The sequence below is a fragment of the Bicyclus anynana genome, chromosome 8 (assembly GCF_947172395.1).
Source record: "Bicyclus anynana chromosome 8, ilBicAnyn1.1, whole genome shotgun sequence".
NCBI classification, from domain to species: Eukaryota; Metazoa; Arthropoda; class Insecta; order Lepidoptera; family Nymphalidae; genus Bicyclus; species Bicyclus anynana.
Genome location: NC_069090.1, coordinates 219,594 through 241,570, shown reverse-complemented (window position 1 = coordinate 241,570; position 21,977 = coordinate 219,594). Strand labels below are relative to the sequence as shown.

Below are 21,977 nucleotides of genomic sequence, written 5' to 3'. Positions count from 1 at the left end.
AAAGCGAAGTTGGCTAGCTTTCTTCACCCTCTATTTTAATTTACTCTTTGCGTTTGCTGTCCCCTGGGTGGTCCTTATCTGTGTACTCCTGAGTAAATATGTTCCTTGCTTATTATCAAGGAACATATTTTTATTATACTCTTTGTCTGTGTTAAACATGGCGTTTGTTGTTGTGAAGTGAAAATGTGAAATAAATAAAAATTAGAATGTTTGGGAATGTGAATTGTTTTTATTTATACGTCATCGTTGTTACAGTAATTATAATAACATGTAAGTATAGTTTAAATTCCTACCACTAGATATTACCCCGTCCGTAGTACTTTAAAATGTGAAGTTCGTTTTTTTCATTCTTGGAATATTTTCATAAAATTAATATGAAAAGGGCCTTCATTGAATATTTATTACATCATGATTGTTTGCTAAAAGCGCGCGTTTCGCTCAAGGCTCTCTTGCAGCTCTGCAGCACTACGATACAAATATTTTATTAAATTGAATTACTGCTTTGGGTGAATTTTTCGCTACCCAAGACACCGTTAGTATACTAACGGTATTTTATTAATTAGAAATCTAAAGCGTTTGTAGGGTTTGTATGTAACTTTCACATTATAATTATTAAATGAATAAAATTATTGACTATTAGTGGCTTGCATCTGTGACATTGTTCACATAATGGTAGACCCAATATAGCGAACGACTTGTAAATTATTACATGAATAAAAGGGAAATGCCCACCGGCCAATATAACATACCCTAGGAACCCAGGTATACCCCCGTTTAAAAGTCCAAGGAGATAAAGGATATTTTTATTCAAATTATTTATTTAATTGCCTTAGTAAAAGTAAGTATGTTTCTAGATGAAAAAATATTTTTTATCACTGTTCTTGCTCAAAACGTTCACCGTTGTACCAAAGCAGAGAAGTAAAATTTTAAGTTGTTTTATTTTTATTTGTATTATTTAATGCTTTTTGTTACCAACAAGTTCAACAAATAGGAAAACACAAACAAACAATGTCTTCAAAAAATTATGTGAAATTCAGGATGTATGGTCAACAATCTTTTCTTGTCCCTGAAGGGCATGATGGGTAATGATTCCATTATTAAAGTAGAATTATCAATATATTTTTATACATAAGTATTTACTTATGTCTAAAAATAGCAGTGCTGTGCTGTGGCTGGGTGATTAGGGTAGGGCAGGGCCTGGAATGGGCATTTCCTTTTGTGTATAATATATTATTACACTTATTGAAGCAAGTTATCAATAAACAATGACTTGTTTTAAAAAGGTATTAAATGAAAGGTTAAGGTTAACAATCTGGATTAGAGAGCTCTGGGGGCCTTCTGATCACTACAATAATCTTTCAAATAAATCAAAATAATTAATTTATTTCAAGTTGGCTCACTTTGTTTTTTTCATTTTTTAATATTTATTAATTGCAATAGTTAAAATCATTATAATTAAATTATTTTTTTACATTAACTCAATAACCCCGCTTTCTACTAGATAGCAGGGCTTTTGAGTAAAATACAATTTAATATTATTCCAGACAGGAAAATCAACCCATAGGTAGCAAACAATGTACGGAGTGTAGGTGTAGGCCATCTCGTTTTTATTAATGTTTTCTAAGGACGTTATCAAGTAGAATTATTGTCCATAAACCTACTATACAAACAAGCTATTTTTGTTTAAGGTGCTTGCGAGCCACAGACGCCATACCTCGCACTATACGGCACCGGGGACACGGAGCACACGGACGTGCTGGTGCGGCGCGTGCACGACAACCTGACGCTCGTGTGCGAAGTGCGCGGCGACCCTGCGGCCAGGGTGTTCGTGTGGAACTACGTCAGCGACAACGGCACCGACGGCGGCAGGTGAGTGTCGACTTGCGCACCCGCGATGTACGGCACCGGGGACACGGAGCACACGGACGTGCTGGTGCGGCGCGTGCACGACAACCTGACGCTCGTGTGCGAAGTGCGCGGCGACCCTGCGGCCAGGGTGTTCGTGTGGAACTACGTCAGCGACAACGGCACCGACGGCGGCAGGTGAGTGTCGACTTGCGCAAGTTCACAAGAAAGTCCTTACTTTTTAAGCCCAAGAGCCTTTAAACCTCTTTAATCCGGCACTGTCGTAAAATGGACGTCTGTTACAAACAACAGACGTCTACCAATTAAAAACCACCTCCCTGCTAAATTTCAAGTTTGTAGCATAATAAATAAAAGACTTTCATACAAACTTGTAAGAGCCTCTAGAACTCTTTAATCCGGCCCTATCGAAAATCCATTATTAGCAGATACCTAGTAACTATAGACTACCTGTTGTCAAATTTCATCTTTGTACGTCAAGCGGTTCTCGAGATTTCGTGAGAACGACCTATCGCATTTATATATTAAGAAAACTAGCCGACGACCGAATATTATTTTTGCCATTATGGCCACATTTTTGATCGGTGCTTTGCTCCTATTGGTCGTACCGTGATGTTATGTAGCTTATAGCCTTCCTCGATAAACGGTCTTTTCAACACAAAAAGAATTTTTCAATTCTAACCATTAGTTCATCAGTAGGTAGGCAGAAGAACGAAATTGCCTATAACGGGCGATTAAATGTTATATGATACGTGAGTCGTGACGTCATGTCACGTACAATATCGCGACCTTTAGCGGGACTCAATATTTATGCGAACTTTGAATGCATGTAAAATCATTCACTATTTGGTATTTTTTAAATAAAACAAAAATTAGTGTATTCGTATATATAAAAGCTCCAATGTAACAAAATTTCAAATAATTTTGCGTGCTCTTGGCGTGTTTCTTGGCTGCCATCTAGAATCCCTGATAAGTTATTGATTCGTCATCTTTGTCTCATTCTATTCTCTTCTGGGGCTGGAATCACCACTACACGTTAGATTCCCCATCATATATGGTTCAACTGACCTCACATACAATAAGACCTGGGTATTATTTCATCATCATCATATTGGGCTCACTGCTGAGCATCTATTCTGATAATGAGAGGGGTTAGGCTAATAGTCAACCATGCTGGCCCAACACGGATTGGCAGACTTCACACACATAGAAAATCAGAAAATTTTCAGGTATGCAGGTTCCCTCACGATATTTTTCCTTCACCATTTGAGACATGTGATATTTATCTTTTTAAAATGAACATAACTGAAAACTTGGAGATGCATATCCCATACTGGATTCGAACCTAGGCTCTCCGAAATCGGAGGCAGAGGTCATATAGACTGAGCTATCGCGGCTCTTATTATATATTTTCACGGCTATTATTTACATATTGTATATTTATTTGAAGGCCCTTAGTTTCGGAGCCGTCCGGGCCGACCATCGTCAGCCGACTGGAGCGAGGGGACCTGCAGCTGTCGGACAGCGGCCACTACATCTGCTCCGCGCCGCCCTTCAGCAGCACCAAGTATGTGCTGGTGCAGACTAAAGGTAAACAATCACTTCCTTATGTCACAGACTGAGCTGTGTAAACCACAGAACAGATTACTAGCAAGGGGGCGTGACCAGCGTACACCCGGGTGTGCGGAACAACGCAAGCGTGTCCGCGCATGTACTAGCAGTCTTGTTTTGTTCTGTGACAAAAGGAATAACTAATATTCAACTCTAAAGTAAGGGTGACATAATTTTTCACTAAATATTAAACATCCGTTTAGGCCACGCCCCTGAGTACGCTGGTTTCAATACAAAGAATTGACACTTTATAAATCTAGTTACCTCTTATATCTGTGGTGTAAACATTGAATAAAGACTTATTAATTCAGTAATTGAATTGGATTACGATCAGAGATTGAAATCTGATGGCACAGAAAAAAAAAACAGATTTACCTTATTTAGATTATTATTTATTAACCTCTACTTTACTAATACTATCTACTTTTTTCCATGTCACAATGCTTACGTTTGCGGCAGGTCCGCACCAGTGTGCGCGCGGCGCGTTCTGGTGCGGCGCGCGCTGCGTGCTGCCCGCGTACGTGTGCGACGGGCGCAAGGACTGCGTGCTGGCCGAGGACGAGGCGCCGCCGCTGTGCGCGCCGCGGCCCTGCGCGCGTGAGTACACCCCGCCGCCGCTCGCCCGCGGGCGCCGGCCGAGCCCCGTACAAGGCTGTGTGTTGCAGGCGGCGACAAGCTGAACTGCTCGTCGGGCCGCTGCATCCCCGAGGCGGCGTGCTGCCGGCCCGGCGCCGCGCTGTGCCGCCAGCCCGCCTGCTGCGACGAGCACTCGCGCTTCTCCACCTTGGAAGGTGAGCTTTCAAACTGCACCAATATTTATCCTAGTATTTTAAAAGTGTACTTTGCAGAATTACCAAAATTAAAATCAGAGTCATAATCGGTTCAGTAGATCCGGAGTTTACAACCTCACAACATGACAAACACATGAACTTGACCTCTTATACATTAACGATACAGAAGCATTAACAGACATTTGTGCACCACAAAAAGTATCTTCCTGTATGTATGTTTTAAATAACCAATCGTCTAGCTGCAGTCTGTGTATTGGCAACACTAAAGGCGTGTGTTGTCACTGTCAGGGTACGTGGAGGTGGAGTACCCGCCGCTGTTCGACGACCGGCACGCGCCCGACGAGTACGGCTTCATCCAGTCCACCATCTACACCGTCACCGGTCAGTGCCGTTTGTTCTTTGCCTTTGGTGCACATATCAATTAGTGTGACCCTAATACAGGGATTTCTCGCGAAAAGGTAAAATTTTAATATAGGGGGCACTTATGGGGGGTAAGATGGAAAGTTGAATTGTGTGATTCATCAAATGAAAGGTAATAAGAAGATTTTATAAATATTTTTTTTGGAATTTAAAAAAATTACCTTTTCAGTTATTTAAACAAATGGACGAAAAATGACCATGCCCTGTTTCTCCGAAACTACTGTATCTAAAATTTTGAGAATAATACAGAAATAAGTTTTTCACTTGAACATTTCTTGAAAATTTTGAAAGTATGAAATTATTGAATGAATATGAAGGTCACAAGATGGAAATTAAAAAAAAAAAAATTCAAACTGCATCATTCGACAAATCAAATGAAAGGTCTTGATGAGAGGATTTTAAAAATATTTTCTTTGGTAATTTTGAAATAAATAGTTTCTTAGTTTTTCAAGAAAATAGAACATTCCCCCCCCTTTTCTCCAAAACTACCAAACCTAAAATTTTGGAAAAAATACAGAAATTAGCTTTCTACTTGAAGATTTCCGGAAAACCTCAGAAATATGAAATTTTTGAATATGAAGGTTACTTCTGGGGGGCAAGATGGAAAATTTAAAAAAAAACTTTTAAACTGCATCGTGTGACACATCCAACAAACGAGCTTGGTAAGAGGATCTCAAATATATTTTTTTTGGAATTTTGAAATAAATAGTTTCCAAGTTATTCAATAAAATAGACCATTACCCCCCTTTTCTCCGAAACTACCAAACCTAAAATTTAAAAAAAAATGTAGAAGTAAGCTTTCTACTTGATATCTTGTATCTTCAACTAATGTGGAAAATCATTCAATATTGTACCTACCAACTTGCATATTATTATTATTCAGCTGGCCTGTTCACTAGTTTGGTCTTTATTATCATTATCAATCTAGTGAAGTGGACAACAAAGTGAGAAGAATATCTTAGCATTCCATGGATTCACCGTGCGGGTGCCGGGTCCATCGCGTTTTAGAGAGAAAAACTCTGAGCAGAGTCCTTAACTTGAGATTACAGGATGTAGGGTTAAGGGATTCCTTGACGATCAATCAACACTCTCCGTTCTCTGTTCGTGTTGTACTCCCTGAAGCCAAATTTGGTAAGATCATACAAGAGCAACTTTGGATACTCGTTCTAATATAGAACTAGCTGCACTTCTAGAGAGGCCAAGGTCTATAAGCAGGTTATTTTGCTGGTAATCCTCTCGCACCTACTTCTACGGCGTACAGACTAACTACACAGCCATTTTTAGTTAGTTCAATTTGTTCATATAAGATATCCATACTATAAGATATCCACCGTAATCATCCGCTGACATTTGTAATTTGTATCATAGTATGTGGATGACATTTTGTCAATTGATTTGTTTTTTATTTTGACGGGTCCGGGCTAGTCATCTGTGCGTAAATGCAAAATTTATGATTTTTTATTATTTATTTTAATTTTTTTTATGATTTGCCGCTCTGTAGAAGCAGCTCAAACGCTCAAGTCCAAGAATAGTGATGATGAAATAAGTTTCGGTGTGTTTGTGTGCAGCGTGCGCGCTCATCTTCATGATAGCGGTGGTGCTGCTGGTGTCGGCGCTGTGCAAGATGCACATGAAGCGCGCCGCGCTGCGCGGGTACGCGTCGGCGCACCGCGACACCGCGCACCACTACGCCGTGAGTACCCCCTCATGTAGCGGTGGTGCTGCTGGTGTCGGCGCTGTGCAAGATGCACATGAAGCGCGCCGCGCTGCGCGGGTACGCGTCGGCGCACCGCGACACCGCGCACCACTACGCCGTGAGTACCCCCTCATGTAGCGGTGGTGCTGCTGGTGTCGGCGCTGTGCAAGATGCACATGAAGCGCGCCGCGCTGCGCGGGTACGCGTCGGCGCACCGCGCACCACTACGCCGTGAGTACCCCCTCATGTAGCGGTGGTGCTGCTGGTGTCGGCGCTGTGCAAGATGCACATGAAGCGCGCCGCGCTGCGCGGGTACGCGTCGGCGCACCGCGCACCACTACGCCGTGAGTACCCCCTCATGTAGCGGTGGTGCTGCTGGTGTCGGCGCTGTGCAAGATGCACATGAAGCGCGCCGCGCTGCGCGGGTACGCGTCGGCGCACCGCGACACCGCGCACCACTACGCCGTGAGTACCCCCTCATGTAGCGGTGGTGCTGCTGGTGTCGGCGCTGTGCAAGATGCACATGAAGCGCGCCGCGCTGCGCGGGTACGCGTCGGCGCACCGCGACACCGCGCACCACTACGCCGTGAGTACCCCCTCATGTAGCGGTGGTGCTGCTGGTGTCGGCGCTGTGCAAGATGCACATGAAGCACGCCGCGCTGCGCGGGTACGCGTCGGCGCACCGCGACACCGCGCACCACTACGCCGTGAGTACCCCCTCATGTAGCGGTGGTGCTGCTGGTGTCGGCGCTGTGCAAGATGCACATGAAGCACGCCGCGCTGCGCGGGTACGCGTCGGCGCACCGCGCACCACTACGCCGTGAGTACCCCCTCATGTAGCGGTGGTGCTGCTGGTGTCGGCGCTGTGCAAGATGCACATGAAGCGCGCCGCGCTGCGCGGGTACGCGTCGGCGCACCGCGCACCACTACGCCGTGAGTACCCCCTCATGTAGCGGTGGTGCTGCTGGTGTCGGCGCTGTGCAAGATGCACATGAAGCGCGCCGCGCTGCGCGGGTACGCGTCGGCGCACCGCGACACCGCGCACCACTACGCCGTGAGTACCCCCTCATGTAGCGGTGGTGCTGCTGGTGTCGGCGCTGTGCAAGATGCACATGAAGCGCGCCGCGCTGCGCGGGTACGCGTCGGCGCACCGCGACACCGCGCACCACTACGCCGTGAGTACCCCCTCATGTAGCGGTGGTGCTGCTGGTGTCGGCGCTGTGCAAGATGCACATGAAGCACGCCGCGCTGCGCGGGTACGCGTCGGCGCACCGCAACACCGCGCACCACTACGCCGTGAGTACCCCCTCATGTAGCTGCTGGTGTCGACTGGTATGTCACTATGAGGTCGTTTTAAAACTATACAAAACTATATTTAGATGGAACACTTGTTTAATTGTTGCATTTTTTTTCATATTTTATTTAGAAAACAAACACTTTAATCTATTCTTTTCTCTTTCAAATACCATCATTGTTCTGGTAATATAACTTTCGTCCCTCCGCAAGTGTGATACAGATACAGTAATCAAACGGAGCTCAGTGATAATAGATGTTTGTGTTATTGTCAGGCTCGGTTCCCGCCGCGGTACGAGGCGGCGCGGCTGCTGGAGCCCGGCGCGGCGGCCAGCCCCGTCCGCGGCACGTACGCCAGTACGGTGAGTGGCTACTCGTACTCTTGCACCCCCAATACTCTTTTCTTTCTCAGCGCTGCAAAAACTGCTGAGTCGAATTACGTACAGGCTATTTTCCTGGATATTTCGGGCGTTTTTGACAACGCCTGTGAACCATGATCCTGCTCCAATCAAGAAGGGGAGGCTGTCCGCCGAATGTATACGGCATGCTGGCCAGCTTGATGGTGTCGCTGCCCCAGAAGGGGGAGGAAGCGAAAACAAGGACAAGGACGAAGAATAAAGAGTTTGTAGGGAGTCAAGAAGACCCCAGGAATACGCGAAGAGCAAGTTCCGGGCCCGCCCTCCCACTTATTTGGCCCGTATGACTTCTATAGGAAATGGTGGTTTGACTCAATATTGTTGATATAGAGAATGCAGTATGCGGGTAATCTATCAATTTCAGTTATCATGAGGTATTCCCAGATAAAACGTAGCATATGTCCACTATCTACCAGCAAAAGTCCCATTTAAATCAATTCAGCTGTTCCTGATTTGTGTGCGTCGTGTAAGTATTATAAACCCTAGAGAAAACATTGTTATTTTGAAATCACAGACGGAATTCACTTTTAAATATTATGTATTGATATAATCCAGGAGCTTCCCAGTCCGGAGTCCCCCTCGACTGTAGCGAGCGAGCCGCCCGAGCCGCCGCCCTACAGCGGGGGCTTCGGCCTCGCCAGACTGTCCGCCATATTCTGCTCCAGGTATAGACAGGTGGGTATTTTCTTTTTTAAGTTTATTTTTATTTGTTTTTACTATTGCTTAATTTTAACATTTTACGTATATTCTTGTAACAAGTAATTTACATATTACAAGAGTGTAATAGGCCTCTTTAAGGGAGACTCAACCACTCAGTCCTTTGCTGCCTGCACCCAGCGACTGCCTGCGATGCGCTACAAAGATATAATATGTCGAAAGTTTTTAAACAAAATAGTTGTTTCATAGTTTTCATTTTTCTTAACAAGGAAAAGCACAAAATCTAGTCGTGATGGAATCAATCTATGAAGAGCTGGTTTATATGGTTTCAGCTCACTAAAGTCAATTATGATCACATAATATGCTCCCGATTTCTTTTTTCTTTTTACCGACCAGTGACAATAATTAGCGACCACGTGGTCACAAATAGCTTTAGGCAAGTATAATGTATGGATGCGTGTAACAGTGCAATATACAAGGTGTTTCGTAAACATTACGACATACTCTACAAGCTGATAGCGGACTTTTTGCAATATATACAAAAATCCGTGTGACGGAGGTACGGAACGTACTGTCTACGGAACACCCTGTGCGTCGAGCGCAGGTGCCGACGCAGTGCTGCGACGTGGAGCTGCGGCCGGTGCGCGGCGCGGGCGGCGTGGGCGGCGCGGGCGGGCCCCCGCGCGCGGCGCCGCCCGCCTACCGCTCGCCCGCGCGCGCCGAGCCCGAGCTGTACTACGCGGACCCCGAGCTGGCGCCGCAGGAGCTCAACTACATGGCCGCGCCGCTCGACTTCTTCTGCCGCCGCACCGCCAGGAGGAACACCATAGGTACACTATACACTACTGCGCGGACCCCGAGTCTAATTGTTTGTGTGTTACATCTAAATGAAGACGAGAGAACTTTTTGTTTAATTAGTGCAAATGTAGAATGCTTTGTGTATCCGCCAAGTTGTTCCCTCTGGGCAATACCCTGGGGTCCATAGCATGGTTATGGTAGAAGCGATGCCCGAACTGAACAGCACAATGCTGCAGCTCAAAACCTGCTATGAAGGAGGACGATCTGTGAATGGGAGCTCACCTGAGGCTCTTTGCGGACGTGAATCATCATTAACAGCCGATGAACGTCCACTGCTGGACATAGGTCTCTTGCATGGACTTCCAAACAAAATAGTCTCGAGCCGCCAGTATCCAGCGACTCCCTGCAACACTTTTGATGTCCTCAATCCACCTAGTGCGAGATTGACCAACATTGCGCTTTCCGGTGCGGAGTCGGCAGTCCAGCATCTTGGGACTCCAACGTCCATCGACTCTTCGAACTGCGTGACCTGCCTATTGCCACTTTAGCTCGCTGAGCTTTGTCAGTGACCTTGGTTCGTCTGCGGATCTCCTCATTTCTGATTCGATCACGCAGAGAGACCCCAAGCATAGTTCGCTCCATCCCCTGCTGAGTGACTTGACCCTTTTTATGAAGGCCATGTGAATGTGCACGACAAAATGCGTGTAGTGTATGTGTGTGCACGTACAATGTAACGTCCATTGACCGCGCCCCTGCCGCAGACCGCGTGCTGGAGCAGCTGTCGGCGGCGCAGCGGCCGCTCACGCTGCAGCTGGGCCGCTTCCAGCTGAGCCTGCCGCGCTTCCGGCGCGAGTCGCCGCGCCCCGACACGCCCGACGTGGGCGAGCTGGCGGCCGACGAGCTGCGCGACACCTACACGCTCAACGGCCGCACCATCGCGCTGCTGGGCGCCGACCTCGAGCACTTCCCGCCGCGCCCCGGCCGCCCGCCGCCCTACAACGAGGCCATGAGGTACATGAGGGAGGGAGGTTAGCGGCACTGCTGGTTTGTGCCATTACTGATCACGGTACTGTTGACTCACCGTATTAATTAAATTAGGGAGGCACACGGTCTAGTTAAAAATTACATGACATTGATGACTAAAATATCTAGAACTAATCTCGGCATTTGAGCGATAAGAACAAAATGTACAATTAATATATTTATATTGAAGACACTCACTAATGGTTTACCGAGTCTAATTCTTTTAATCTTTAAAGTCTTTGAGATTTGGTTTTTGTTTTACACTCACGAATTGTAATATTGTATGTGAAAAAACGTTAATAATTTGCGAATACGTTGCACACTCCACCAATTCAAAATTGTCTTGTCACTTTTTCACAAAATGTCAATGTCATAAAAGTTTTTTTTTTTTTTTTTATTAATGTCAGAGTCTTGACAAGCGTCTCCGTAAGAACGCCATCTATTGGTGGTCTAGTGAACTAAACATGCCGCCCGCCAAGAACTCTGTTCTTTAATTGTCTGAAGGTAGTAAGACCAACTTTGATAAGGGCCTTTTCAAAGTGGCGCTTTTTGTTTTTGTAGTTGCAACACGGACAATTCCATCAAGGCCGGGGTGCAGTTGGGTAATCCGGGCCATAGGCCATCTAGTTGGTGGTGTATCTTCCTCCTTGATTATTACCAGATCACCCAGCTTTGGTGGATCACACTTGGTATGCCATTTCTGTCGTTGCTGTAGTGTGTGTAGGAATTCAGCAGACCAGCGATTCCAGAAATGGTGTGTCATTTTTTGCACCAGATGCCATCTACTCAGTGTTGATAAACATATCTCCTCATAATTTTGCTCTGGTATCAGCATTAATGGTTCTCCAATCAGGAAGTGAGCAGGTGTGAGTGGCATCAAATCATCTGGATGTTCACTCATTTCGCACAAAGGTCGTGAATTTAGACATGCCTCTATTTGAGTCAAAAGTGTAGTCATCTCTTCATAAGTCAGGGTTGTATTTCCAATTACTCTTGTCAAATGTATTTTAACAGACTTGATTCCTGCTTCCCAAAGCCCTCCAAAGTTAGGAGCTCTCGGTGGAATGAAATGCCAAGTAGTACCCTCATTAGCAAGTTGTTCAGCAACTTCTTGACCAAAACTGTTCTTGGCTTGATTTATCATCAAAGTCAATTCTCTTGCAGCTCCAACAAAATTCAAGCCGTTGTCACTCCAGAGCTCTGAGCAACGACCTCTTCTGGATGTCAGCCTCCGGTAAGCCGAGAGGAAACCAGAGGTTGTTAGGTCACTAACTGCTTCTAGGTGGACCGCTCTTGTCTTCATACAAATGAAGAGGCAAATATAGCCTTTGTGTGACTTATGTCCTCTTCCTTTAGCTGTCCTAATTTGAATTGGCCCTGCATAGTCCACGGCTGAGAATTTAAAGGGTCGTCCTGGATTGACACGAACCTCAGGTAGATTTCCCATCTGAGGTTGAGGTGTTAATGCTTTATGTCGAATGCAAATAGTGCACTGGCGAGCATATTTCTTAACCAATTGTTTTATTCCAATAATCCAATACCGAGATCTTAAGTAATTCATTATCATTGCATAACCTCCATGTAACAACTTGGTGTGTGCATCCTTGACTAATAGCCAACTGAGATAAGATGCATGGGATAAGATAATTGGATGTTTAATTTCTGAAGCTACTTTAGCTTGTTGAAATCGACCTCTCACCCGTAGCAGCCCAATATCATCAAGGTAAGGGTCTAACTTGATTAAAGTACTTCGTATTTTAATTTTACCTTTTTCTTGCAAGTCTTTAATTTCTTCTTTGTAATACATTTCCTGATCAAGTTTGATAATCTGGTTCAGTGTAGTTTGTAATTCTTTATTATTCAAATATTTTGTGGTTTGTGTTCTTACCTCTTTGTTTTGTTTCAGACGAAGCATTCTTCGACAGTATGTGAGTAGTCGAATCATTTTGTTAAGTGTTGAAAATCTTTTGTAAATTGGTTCTTCATCACTATGAATGTGAAATATTTTTACCTTTTTCCGTTCTTCTATGGTTGTTTCAGGCACTTGTGGCTTTTGCATCAGTGGTTCTTCTAAGCTCAACCATGAAGGTCCCGTCCACCACATATCCTTATCCACCAATTCAGCTGGATACACTCCTCTGGATGCTAAATCAGCTGGATTGTTTTCTGATGTGACATGATTCCATCTATCATTATCCAAGAGGGTTTGTATTTCTGCTACTCGGTTTCCAACAAATGTTTGCCATCTCATTGGAAGTGATTGAATCCAGGCCAAAACAATCATAGAATCTGTGTATGCATATACATGTTTCTTGGGTACTCCTAAGATCTCAGTTGCTCTCGATAAAAGTCTAGCTAATAGAACTGCAGCACACAGTTCCAATCTTGCAATCGTTATTTGTTTAAGTGGAGCAACCTTAGTCTTACTCTCTAAAATAGATATTTTATTTTCACTATTATGTACTACTTTCACATAGACTACTGCAGCATATGCTGAGATTGAAGCATCTGCAAAGCCATGAAGTTCAATGTGTGAATTTTCTTTGTGAGTATAGATCCATCTGTTTATTTTTACATCTTGTAATTGAATTAATTGTTGTCTAAATTTGATCCATTCTTCTAAAAGTTGATTTGGTACTTCATCATCCCAGCCAGAGCTACATAACCATAGTTTCTGGAGTAATATTTTTGCAATTATGATTGCCGGGGAAAGCCAGCCAAATGGATCAAATAACTTTGCAACATCTGACAATATTGTTCTCTTTGTTGTTGATTTTCTATGTTCTGTAAGATTTACAGTAAACTTGAAATTGTCATTTTGTTTGTCCCAATTTAAGCCCAATATCTTCATGTTGTCATCTAATTTAATTGCTAATGGTTTATCACTGCTAATATGACTTTCTTGACTAATAGCCTCCAATAATTCTGAAGAATTGCTTGACCACTTTTGTAGCTCGAACCCACCAGTCTGCAACATCTGTGTCATTTGTTCGTAAATTTGTTTACCTTCTGTGATTGTATAACAACCTGTTGTTAAGTCGTCTACATAGAATGAATTCTTTAGAATTTTAGCTGCAAGTGGGTAGCTTTGGCCTTCATCTTCTGCTAGCTGATGCAATGGTCGGACTGCTAAGAATGGAGCTGACGCTGTACCGAATGTGACTGTCAGCAATTTGTAGGATTGAAGAGCTTCACTAGGGTCATTTCTCCAAATGATGCGCTGTAGATCTGTGTGTTTCTCTTCTACAAGCACCTGTCTATACATCTTCACAATGTCACTAACGATAGCAATCTTGTAAGTTCTCCAGGTCATTAGCAATGTAAGTAAGTCTTTCTGTATTGTTGGGCCGATTAATAAGGTGTCATTGAGACTAAATCCATTTGAACCCTTTGCTGATGCATCATAGACTACACGCACCTTTGAAGTGTCTTTATCTTCTCTCACTACGGCTCGGTGAGGTAGGTAGATAGCCATCGCAGAGTCTTCATTAACCTTAGTCATATGACCTAGTTCAAGATATTCATTTATTACTTTTGTGTATTCCTCTTTGAGTAAGGCATCCTTGCTCAATTTCTTTTCTAAGGACTTGAATCTGTTTATTGCCATTTGTTTGATTTCTCCACATTTAATTGCAGGGTTAACAACGTCTTCCTTAAAGGGTAGGCAGACTTTGTATCTCCCGTCTACTGTTCTTCTTACTGCTTCTTGATAAATGTCTTCACATCGTTGTTCCTCAACACTAAAGTTCCGCACAGCAGTAAGAGTCTCAGTCTCTACTTCCCAAAACTTACGCAGGAGTTCTGTTTCACAGGTGCATATATGCATACTAATATTTTGTCTGTTTGGTTTGGATTGTGTATTGTTAGAGTGTCCAGACAATATCCAACCAAGATGAGTGTATTGAGCGATTATTCCATTGGGGCTCTTTTTCAATCCACTGTCTATTATCTTGCTTACTACCTCAGCGCCTAGCAGAAGGTCAATTCTGTTCGGGGTGTTGTAACCTGGATCTGCTAGTGTTAAATTCTCCAAGTCTGGCCAGTTGCAGACTGTGGCATCTTGCGAAGGTAAGTAGCTTGTAATTGTTTTGAGTACATATGCATTGATTGGGAAAGCTAGATGTGGTTGGTGTCTTGATTGTATTTCAAATTGAACCATGTATTTTGTATGTAATTGTTTGCCATCACTTAATCCAGAAATGACACCGCTGATTCTTTCTCGTTTCAAACCACATGCTTGAACAAGATTTTCTGTGACAAACGATGCCTGTGAGCCTTGGTCAATGAGAGCACGGTATACATTTGTTTGTTTGTTCCTAGAAATAATGTTAACCAATGCTGTTGCTAAAAGAACTTGACCAGGTTGATTGATAAAGTGACTTGCTATATTTGTTGATTGTGTATCATATTCTGTTCCTGTTGTAAATTCATGAGCGCTTGTTGCTTCTTTTTCAGGGTGTAAAAGCGAGTGATGCTTCTTGCTGCAAATCCGGCATCTGGATAGCCGTCCACACTGGGATACTGAATGGTTTGGTATCAAACAGTTGAAACATAAGTTTGCATTCCGGACAAACTCATATCCTTAATACTTTTCCTTGAAAACTGTTTGCAGTTGTGTATATGATGTGCTTCACTACAAAGTACACATTTCATTAAATCAGTTGCCACTGTTGTATGAAAGCTTCTTGGTTTAATTGTCTTAGGCTGTTCTAATCGGACTGACTTGGCTGGAAAAACCATCTCTAGGGCTCGGAATCTATTTTCCATAAATTGCTGTAAAGTTTCAAAGGAGGGTAACAAATCACTGTCAGAAGAAGTATGTAGCTCCCACAGTTTATGACTTTCTGGATCTAATTTTGAAACTGTAAGGTATACTATTATAGGATCCCACTCTTCTGTTTGAATTCCAATATTTTTAAGCAAATTTAAACATTCCACCGTTGTATCTATAAGGAGCTTTATGCTTTGAGCAGATTCTGTAGCTATAGGTTTTAAAGAGAAAAGCCTTTTAAACACTGAGCTGGAAATGTATCTTTTGTTGTTATACCTTTTTTTCAGAGTCAACCAAGCCTGAGTATAGTTTTCATTGGTAACGGTCACAGAGCGAAGAAGTTGCTCGGCTTCACCTGTTAAACTAGATTTTAAATAATGCAATTTCTTTACATTGTCTAAATGAACATTGTTATGTACTAATGAAGTGAACAAATCCTGATATGACGGCCACTCAGTATATTTTCCTGAGAAAGATGGTAAACTAATAGTGGGCAACCTGATGTCGTTGCCTGTATTTGTATTAGAGCTGGTCTGGTTCTGGTCTGGTTCGTGAGGTGTGATTTCAACTATTTTAGACTGTAATTCACTTTTATAGGAAAAGTAAATTTCTTCAAGTTCTTCATAAATGTCTTTAGTAAAATAGTTAGCCACGCTTTTAAACTCGCTAGTTGCAACCGACACTATACGATCGTGATTAGTTACAAACGAAGTCCAAGCTTTTTCTAACGATTCTAATCGCGTATTCAAATACGCTGTGTTTAAACGTTGTTTAGGCGTCTTTCTGTAGTTAGAATACGACTTGTTAATCTTGCCGGCTCTATCCTCCTGAACGGCTAAGAGTTGATTTAGATCTTCCATAATTTAAAATGACTCACGAATACCAGTTTTGTACTTTCACCAACTGCACATCCGACTGCGAAGGACCATGAAGACACTCACTAATGGTTTACCGAGTCTAATTCTTTTAATCTTTAAAGTCTTTGAGATTTGGTTTTTGTTTTACACTCACGAATTGTAATATTGTATGTGAAAAAACGTTAATAATTTGCGAATACGTTGCACACTCCACCAATTCAAAATTGTCTTGTCACTTTTTCACAAAATGTCAATGTCATAAAAGTTTTTTTTTTTTTTTGATTAATGTCAGAGTCTTGACAAGCGTCTCCGTAAGAACGCCATCTATTGGTGGTCTAGTGAACTAAACATATATATTTAAATTTTTAGATATTTCAACAGACATATTACCAAAATTACGCTGCGGAAATCTTTGTTTGTCTATATATTATATAGATTGACATCCAACAGGTACAAGTACGGGCCGCCGCCCGACTACCTCAGCCGCGAGCGCATCGACAGCGACGAGAGCGAGGCGCGCAGCAACGTCGAGATGCCGCCGCGCTACGAGGAGCTGGCCGCCGGCGCCGACCGCAACGCCAACGTCGCCACCGTCGCCCCCGCCGCCGCCGTCGCCACCGTCGCCGACGTCGAGAACGGCAACGTGGCGACGGGGCACATCGCCGAGACCAACGCGCTGTACGACGCGGACAGCGTGAACGGCTGCACGGCGATCAATGACAACGACCTGTTCGTGAGCGCGGGCGCGTACCCCGAGACCATCCGCTCCGTCATCGACAACCTGCCCGCCATCGACTGCGACGTCAACGCCAACGACGGCGCGCTCTCGGCCTAGTGCCGACGCACTGTTCGGCGGGGTAGCGGGCTTGAGGTCGAAACTCATTATTAAGGACACATTTCACCGGACACGTAATAGCTACGTATCACCTCGCCGTCCACACAACAAATAAAGTATTAATAATAAAGCCCGCCGGCCGCTCCTTTACGTCGTTTTGAATGGTTTGACCATTGTGTTAGCTGGTGGATATTTTTGAATATTTATAAAATATTCACAGTAACCGCGGCGATAGGTGATTTTTTTTTTGTAGAATGATTGTTCGACACTTTTACTACCAATCAGATGTATGGACCGAATCGCGACTGAGAATTTTTGCTGAAAATGTCTCAGAAGAAAGAAAAGCTCGGTACTTCGAAACCTGAGCTTGGACTCCAATAAACCCGGGACCTCGAGACCGACGAGGCATTATGTCGTCATTATGAAGTGATACGTTTGAATGTGCGGCCACGTTTCGTTAAGTTACAAAGTAACAATTGGGCACAGATATATACTGTACACATGTGGCGGGTGATGGCAGCTAGACATAACACATCGTCACATTCATGTGTGACGATTTTTACTTAGTGAGGTTACGTTCTAAGGGAAATTTATTTTTTAAGTGACATTATTAATAATTGTAATTTTAGGGAACTCTTCTGACATTTTCTTTTAATAAATACTAAGTATGCAACACAAACAATTAAACTGTAATTATAGAATTGTTATAGGTTACTCAAACTTAAATATAAGTATAATATATAATGTACCAAGTGAAATATGAAACATCTTTTAGTCGCGTGTTATTTTTATATTTTTCATTCAAAACTGTGATTCTATTTACAAAAACATATCATCATATCAGCCGATGGATGTCCAAACATCACGATTCTGAGCTCGCGACGCGAGCGACGAACTGAAGACGATGTCTTCAGTTCACCTGACAGGGGGTCGAACAACACTGCACTTTTTAGTGCGGGGTCGCATTCCAGCACCTCGGACCCCAACGTCCATCGGCTCTTCGAACTATGTGCCCCGCCCATTGCCACTTCAGCTTCTCGACTCATTGATCTCCTCATTTCTGATTCAATCACGCAAAGATACTTCGAGCATAGCTCGTTCCATCGCCCGCTGTTATTCTAAAATTAATAACTTAGAACAATATGAAAATCTTTCTTTTTTATGAACGGTGAAATTTTTTTTTCAGGATTCTGTCCTAATTATAATATTACAATGGTATCTTGTGAATATGTCTTTGTAAAATAAAATTATGAAATAAAAAACAGCTATAGCTGGTTATTAATGAAATAAGTGCCTTAAATCAATGAAAACAAACTAGTCAAACGCACGGCTTTGCTCATGTAGTTAGTGTCACCAACTTAGTTATATTGGACACTGTGCACCAAACACATTCAGTAGGCCTGAGATGCGCGCCGGTACATCTCGTGAAGACAAAATGACATTGTCGACCACTAGCAGCGAATCGAAAATATCGCTCTCTCTCTCTCGTCCCATCACAACGAATTGTAAGGTTCAGCAGCTATTGGTTTTATTGGTAGGTTTAAAATATTAAAATTTAAATGATCATGACCATAATATTAAAAAAGCCCCTTAAAATACGAAACATGCAACAAACGTAACAAATGCATCCAAAAATCACCCTTTTACTATAATCGTAACTAAAATGTATATAATAAAAAAATTCTGATTGCATTAAATTTAAAAACTGAAAAGATAATAACAAGTTCTAACTAGAAGTGTAAGAAGAAATTAGAAAAAAATCGTCGAAAACAATTTTTTTTAGTCTGTTTTTTTAATTATTATTTTTATTCTATTGACGAGATTTGTAATGGCGCGCAAGTTAGTCCTACAAGTTAAGTACTTCAGCACTGTAAAAAGTTAAAACATTAAATAGTTTCCCAACAGAAAAGTATCAAAAAATATACTAAATTAAAATACGATACAATAACTATCAGTTAAAATTGATATCAACTAATTATAGGTTTATGTGATCTTATATATTATAGTATTTCTTTGTTTATATAATGTTGTTTATTTATAATACTCTTGTAAATGTACTGTATATAATATATTTTATAGTTAACATTAGGTCGCAACCATTTCTATGCGGATCCCTTGTTCATACTCAAAATGTCCATTGAGAGTTTATTGATTTGAAATTGCCTTTCAAATCAATAAACTCTCAATGGACATTTATATTGTTTTGAAAGGTATTATATAATTTTCCACTATTGTATGTCAAATTTCAAAAGGTGCATAACCACCAAACCTACTAAAGTTGATTGGAATACATAGTCAGGTTGAAATCTTAGTTTGATAAGGAAAACTCTTATAATAGAAGGAAAATTATGAATGGCAGCTCACTCAACGCGAATTAAGGTTCTGACTTGTTTTTTTTGTTTATTCTAAAATTGATACAATATTATTTTAACTAGATTTTATAATACTAGTTGAGCAAATGTTATGTAATGTTAAATGTCGATGGACAAACAAGTATCAACATAATCGAGAACTATGAATATTCAAAAAGCGGGACTGTCCCGCTCAAAATGAATGGTCACGTTAAGTATACCACGCAGTTGGTATATTGTTTGCCTGTACAGCGTACATTGTGAAGTTGGACAGCTATCATGCATCTATATACATATATCTGCAGTAAGATATGAAGGCCGCTATGATAATTTGCAGTAGTGTATCCCTAAATGTAAACTGTTATTACTATGATATTGTTGTGAATTATATAATATATATACTATGTTAGCATGTTATCATACATATTATACAGTGGCGTGCACTTCACACGTGCAAAACTGCACTACCTACTACCCGGATGGTTTATTCACTAATTTGGTCTTTTTATATCAACCTATTAAAATAATCATCAAATCAACTGAATGTCATCTACCTACTGTCTGATATCCGAAGGGTTGTTAGATTGTAGAATCTTAATTTAATAAAAGTTAGTGAATTAGCCTGCTGGTCCTTGAGGACACATTAAGAGGCCTACCCTACAAATACCTTGTGCACGCCACTGGTTTATTCTTATAACTAATATTTATAAATATAATTGTATTTTAATTGTTAACGATTTTCCTTCTACCTCTGTGAAACAATAAACAAAACAGAACCGACCAAAAATGCTTTATAATACATTTTTAATAATAAATACTTAATAGTTATTGTTAATTTAACATAAATCAGGTATTCGAATAATGTACAGAGGCAAATGACCTACTAAGTGGATACAGTATGCGCCAAACTTGAAGTCCGCTATGAAGTTGCAACATGCCGAACTGCGCTGCCGGTACTGGGACATCATTGTTTTTAGTCACTCGGCGCGACCTATACAAGCTTAGACCGAGAGATAGTGTTATATTTTGAAATACAAATTATGAAAAATTATTTTATAAGCGGTTGTCAAGGAGACGCGTTACGTTTGTTTTTTAATGGGTTTAACCGGCTCCAGTACGTTGTTTGTAAAGACTCCTCTGGTATGGCATAGCATATATTGGCCAAAATTACGTTGTCTTTTAATTATTTCTAATAGTTTGTGTAACGGGTCGGTTTACATGTCGTAAGCTAACGCGGAACTGTAGGCTCAAAATGCGACCGACCTAGATCTCTCACTCGATCGTTTCATTATGGTTTAATTGCTGATGTCCCGCAGTTTCGCCCGAGTTGTTCCCGTTCTTGAGGGAATAACGTGATAAAATATAGCCATATTAATTGCTGATAATATAGGGATTTAATGTGTAAGGTGCAACAAACGAACAAAAAAACTAGTGAAATTGCGGGCCGTTTGCTAAGATAATATATAAACGGTAACTGATGAAAATTGTTTTGTCTCACACACACACACATACATACTGCCTGTATTGTCTAACTGTAACACAAGCGCAAAGCGACTGTGTTGTGTTGCCAGCTAGAAATATTTTAGATATAAATAATTCTGTATTTTGTTCATTATATTTACATGCGAAATAATATATCTTGCCTATGGATTAGGTGAATTTAGTAGTTACTAAAAATATATAACCAGGACATTGTTCGCCAACACGTCCCTCAGTGGGCCCGTAATACTAAGTGAGAATGTCTGTCGAGCGGGGTGTTGGGTACACCATGCATAGTTGTATTGCACATGAAACAATAATTACCACATATCACGTCCTGCGGCTTTTCGTGTAAATGTGTGTATGTGCATGTTCCACGACTCATGAGATTATAATATTAATCTTTAATATTAGTGTAGCATACTGGTGGTAGGCCGACAGAACTGACCGCCTTTCGCACTTGCGTTGCTTTTTTATTGAAAGAACTATATTTTACTAATAAGGATTTCGTCCCCTTTTAAAATGTATTATAGTTTTTCAATCTAAGTGAATAAAGTTAATTTTGCATCTGTTAGCCTTTTGGGAGCCAATGGTGTATCATTTAAATTAATCGTAATATGTTATAGCGGTTAATTCTGTACGGGTAATGGTTATATCTCGATATTATTATATTTGTACTTGCAACTCTCACACGTGAAACGGCATTCGTCTGTGCCACAGCATTGCTGCGACATAGACTGAGTTTTTTACATGTGTGTGTTGTAGGTATGCGTCATTAATTGTTATAGTACAAAGTCCAGCCTTGCGAATGCCTTACAGCTGTAATTATAAGCAAATAAACTCTATGTTTCAGTAGGTACACATCTTTTATTTCAAACAGAATAAAAACCCTATCAATCCCAATGTTCCTTGTAACCGCCATCAGTCTCGTAGCATTGCTTGTTTCGTCTCCCTTCGTTCTAGCCCTCGGGCAAAGATCCTGTAGAGCTTCTACATGTGCCTAAAACCTCGGTGACAAAAGTTATCGAAAAAATTATTTTGAATTAGTTTGTGTTGCCTGTGAACGCAACTTGTGTTGCCAGTTGCATTAAATTATAATACATGGTTAAATCCTGA

The 21,977-nt window shown here is 41.8% G+C and overlaps 1 protein-coding gene across 1 annotated transcript; it reads left to right on the top strand.

Moving 5' to 3' along the window:
- Positions 1-77: 77 nt before the first annotated feature.
- LOC112049649 (uncharacterized) lies at positions 78-21,716 on the top strand. Its single transcript, XM_052883221.1, has 12 exons — positions 78-270; positions 1,689-1,869; positions 3,314-3,453; positions 3,934-4,071; positions 4,140-4,265; positions 4,554-4,646; positions 6,254-6,378; positions 7,950-8,036; positions 8,646-8,765; positions 9,352-9,577; positions 10,307-10,556; positions 16,647-21,716. The coding sequence occupies exons 1-12, from the start codon at positions 207-209 to the stop codon at positions 17,029-17,031; spliced, it is 1,935 nt and encodes a 644-aa protein (XP_052739181.1). The 5' UTR covers positions 78-206; the 3' UTR covers positions 17,032-21,716.
- The last annotated feature ends 261 nt before the right edge of the window (positions 21,717-21,977 follow it).

What these genes read in the sequence shown, in the direction of transcription:
- LOC112049649 (XM_052883221.1), top strand. Translation starts at nt 207, where the DNA reads ATGTTTGGGAATGTGAATTGTTTTTATTTATACGTCATCGTTGTTACA. An exon ending in TACAGTAATTATAATAACAT is followed by an intron (nt 271 to 1,688) that starts GTAAGTATAGTT and finishes TTTTTGTTTAAG; the next exon opens with GTGCTTGCGAGCCACAGACG. An exon ending in ACACCGCGCACCACTACGCC is followed by an intron (nt 6,379 to 7,949) that starts GTGAGTACCCCC and finishes TGTTATTGTCAG; the next exon opens with GCTCGGTTCCCGCCGCGGTA.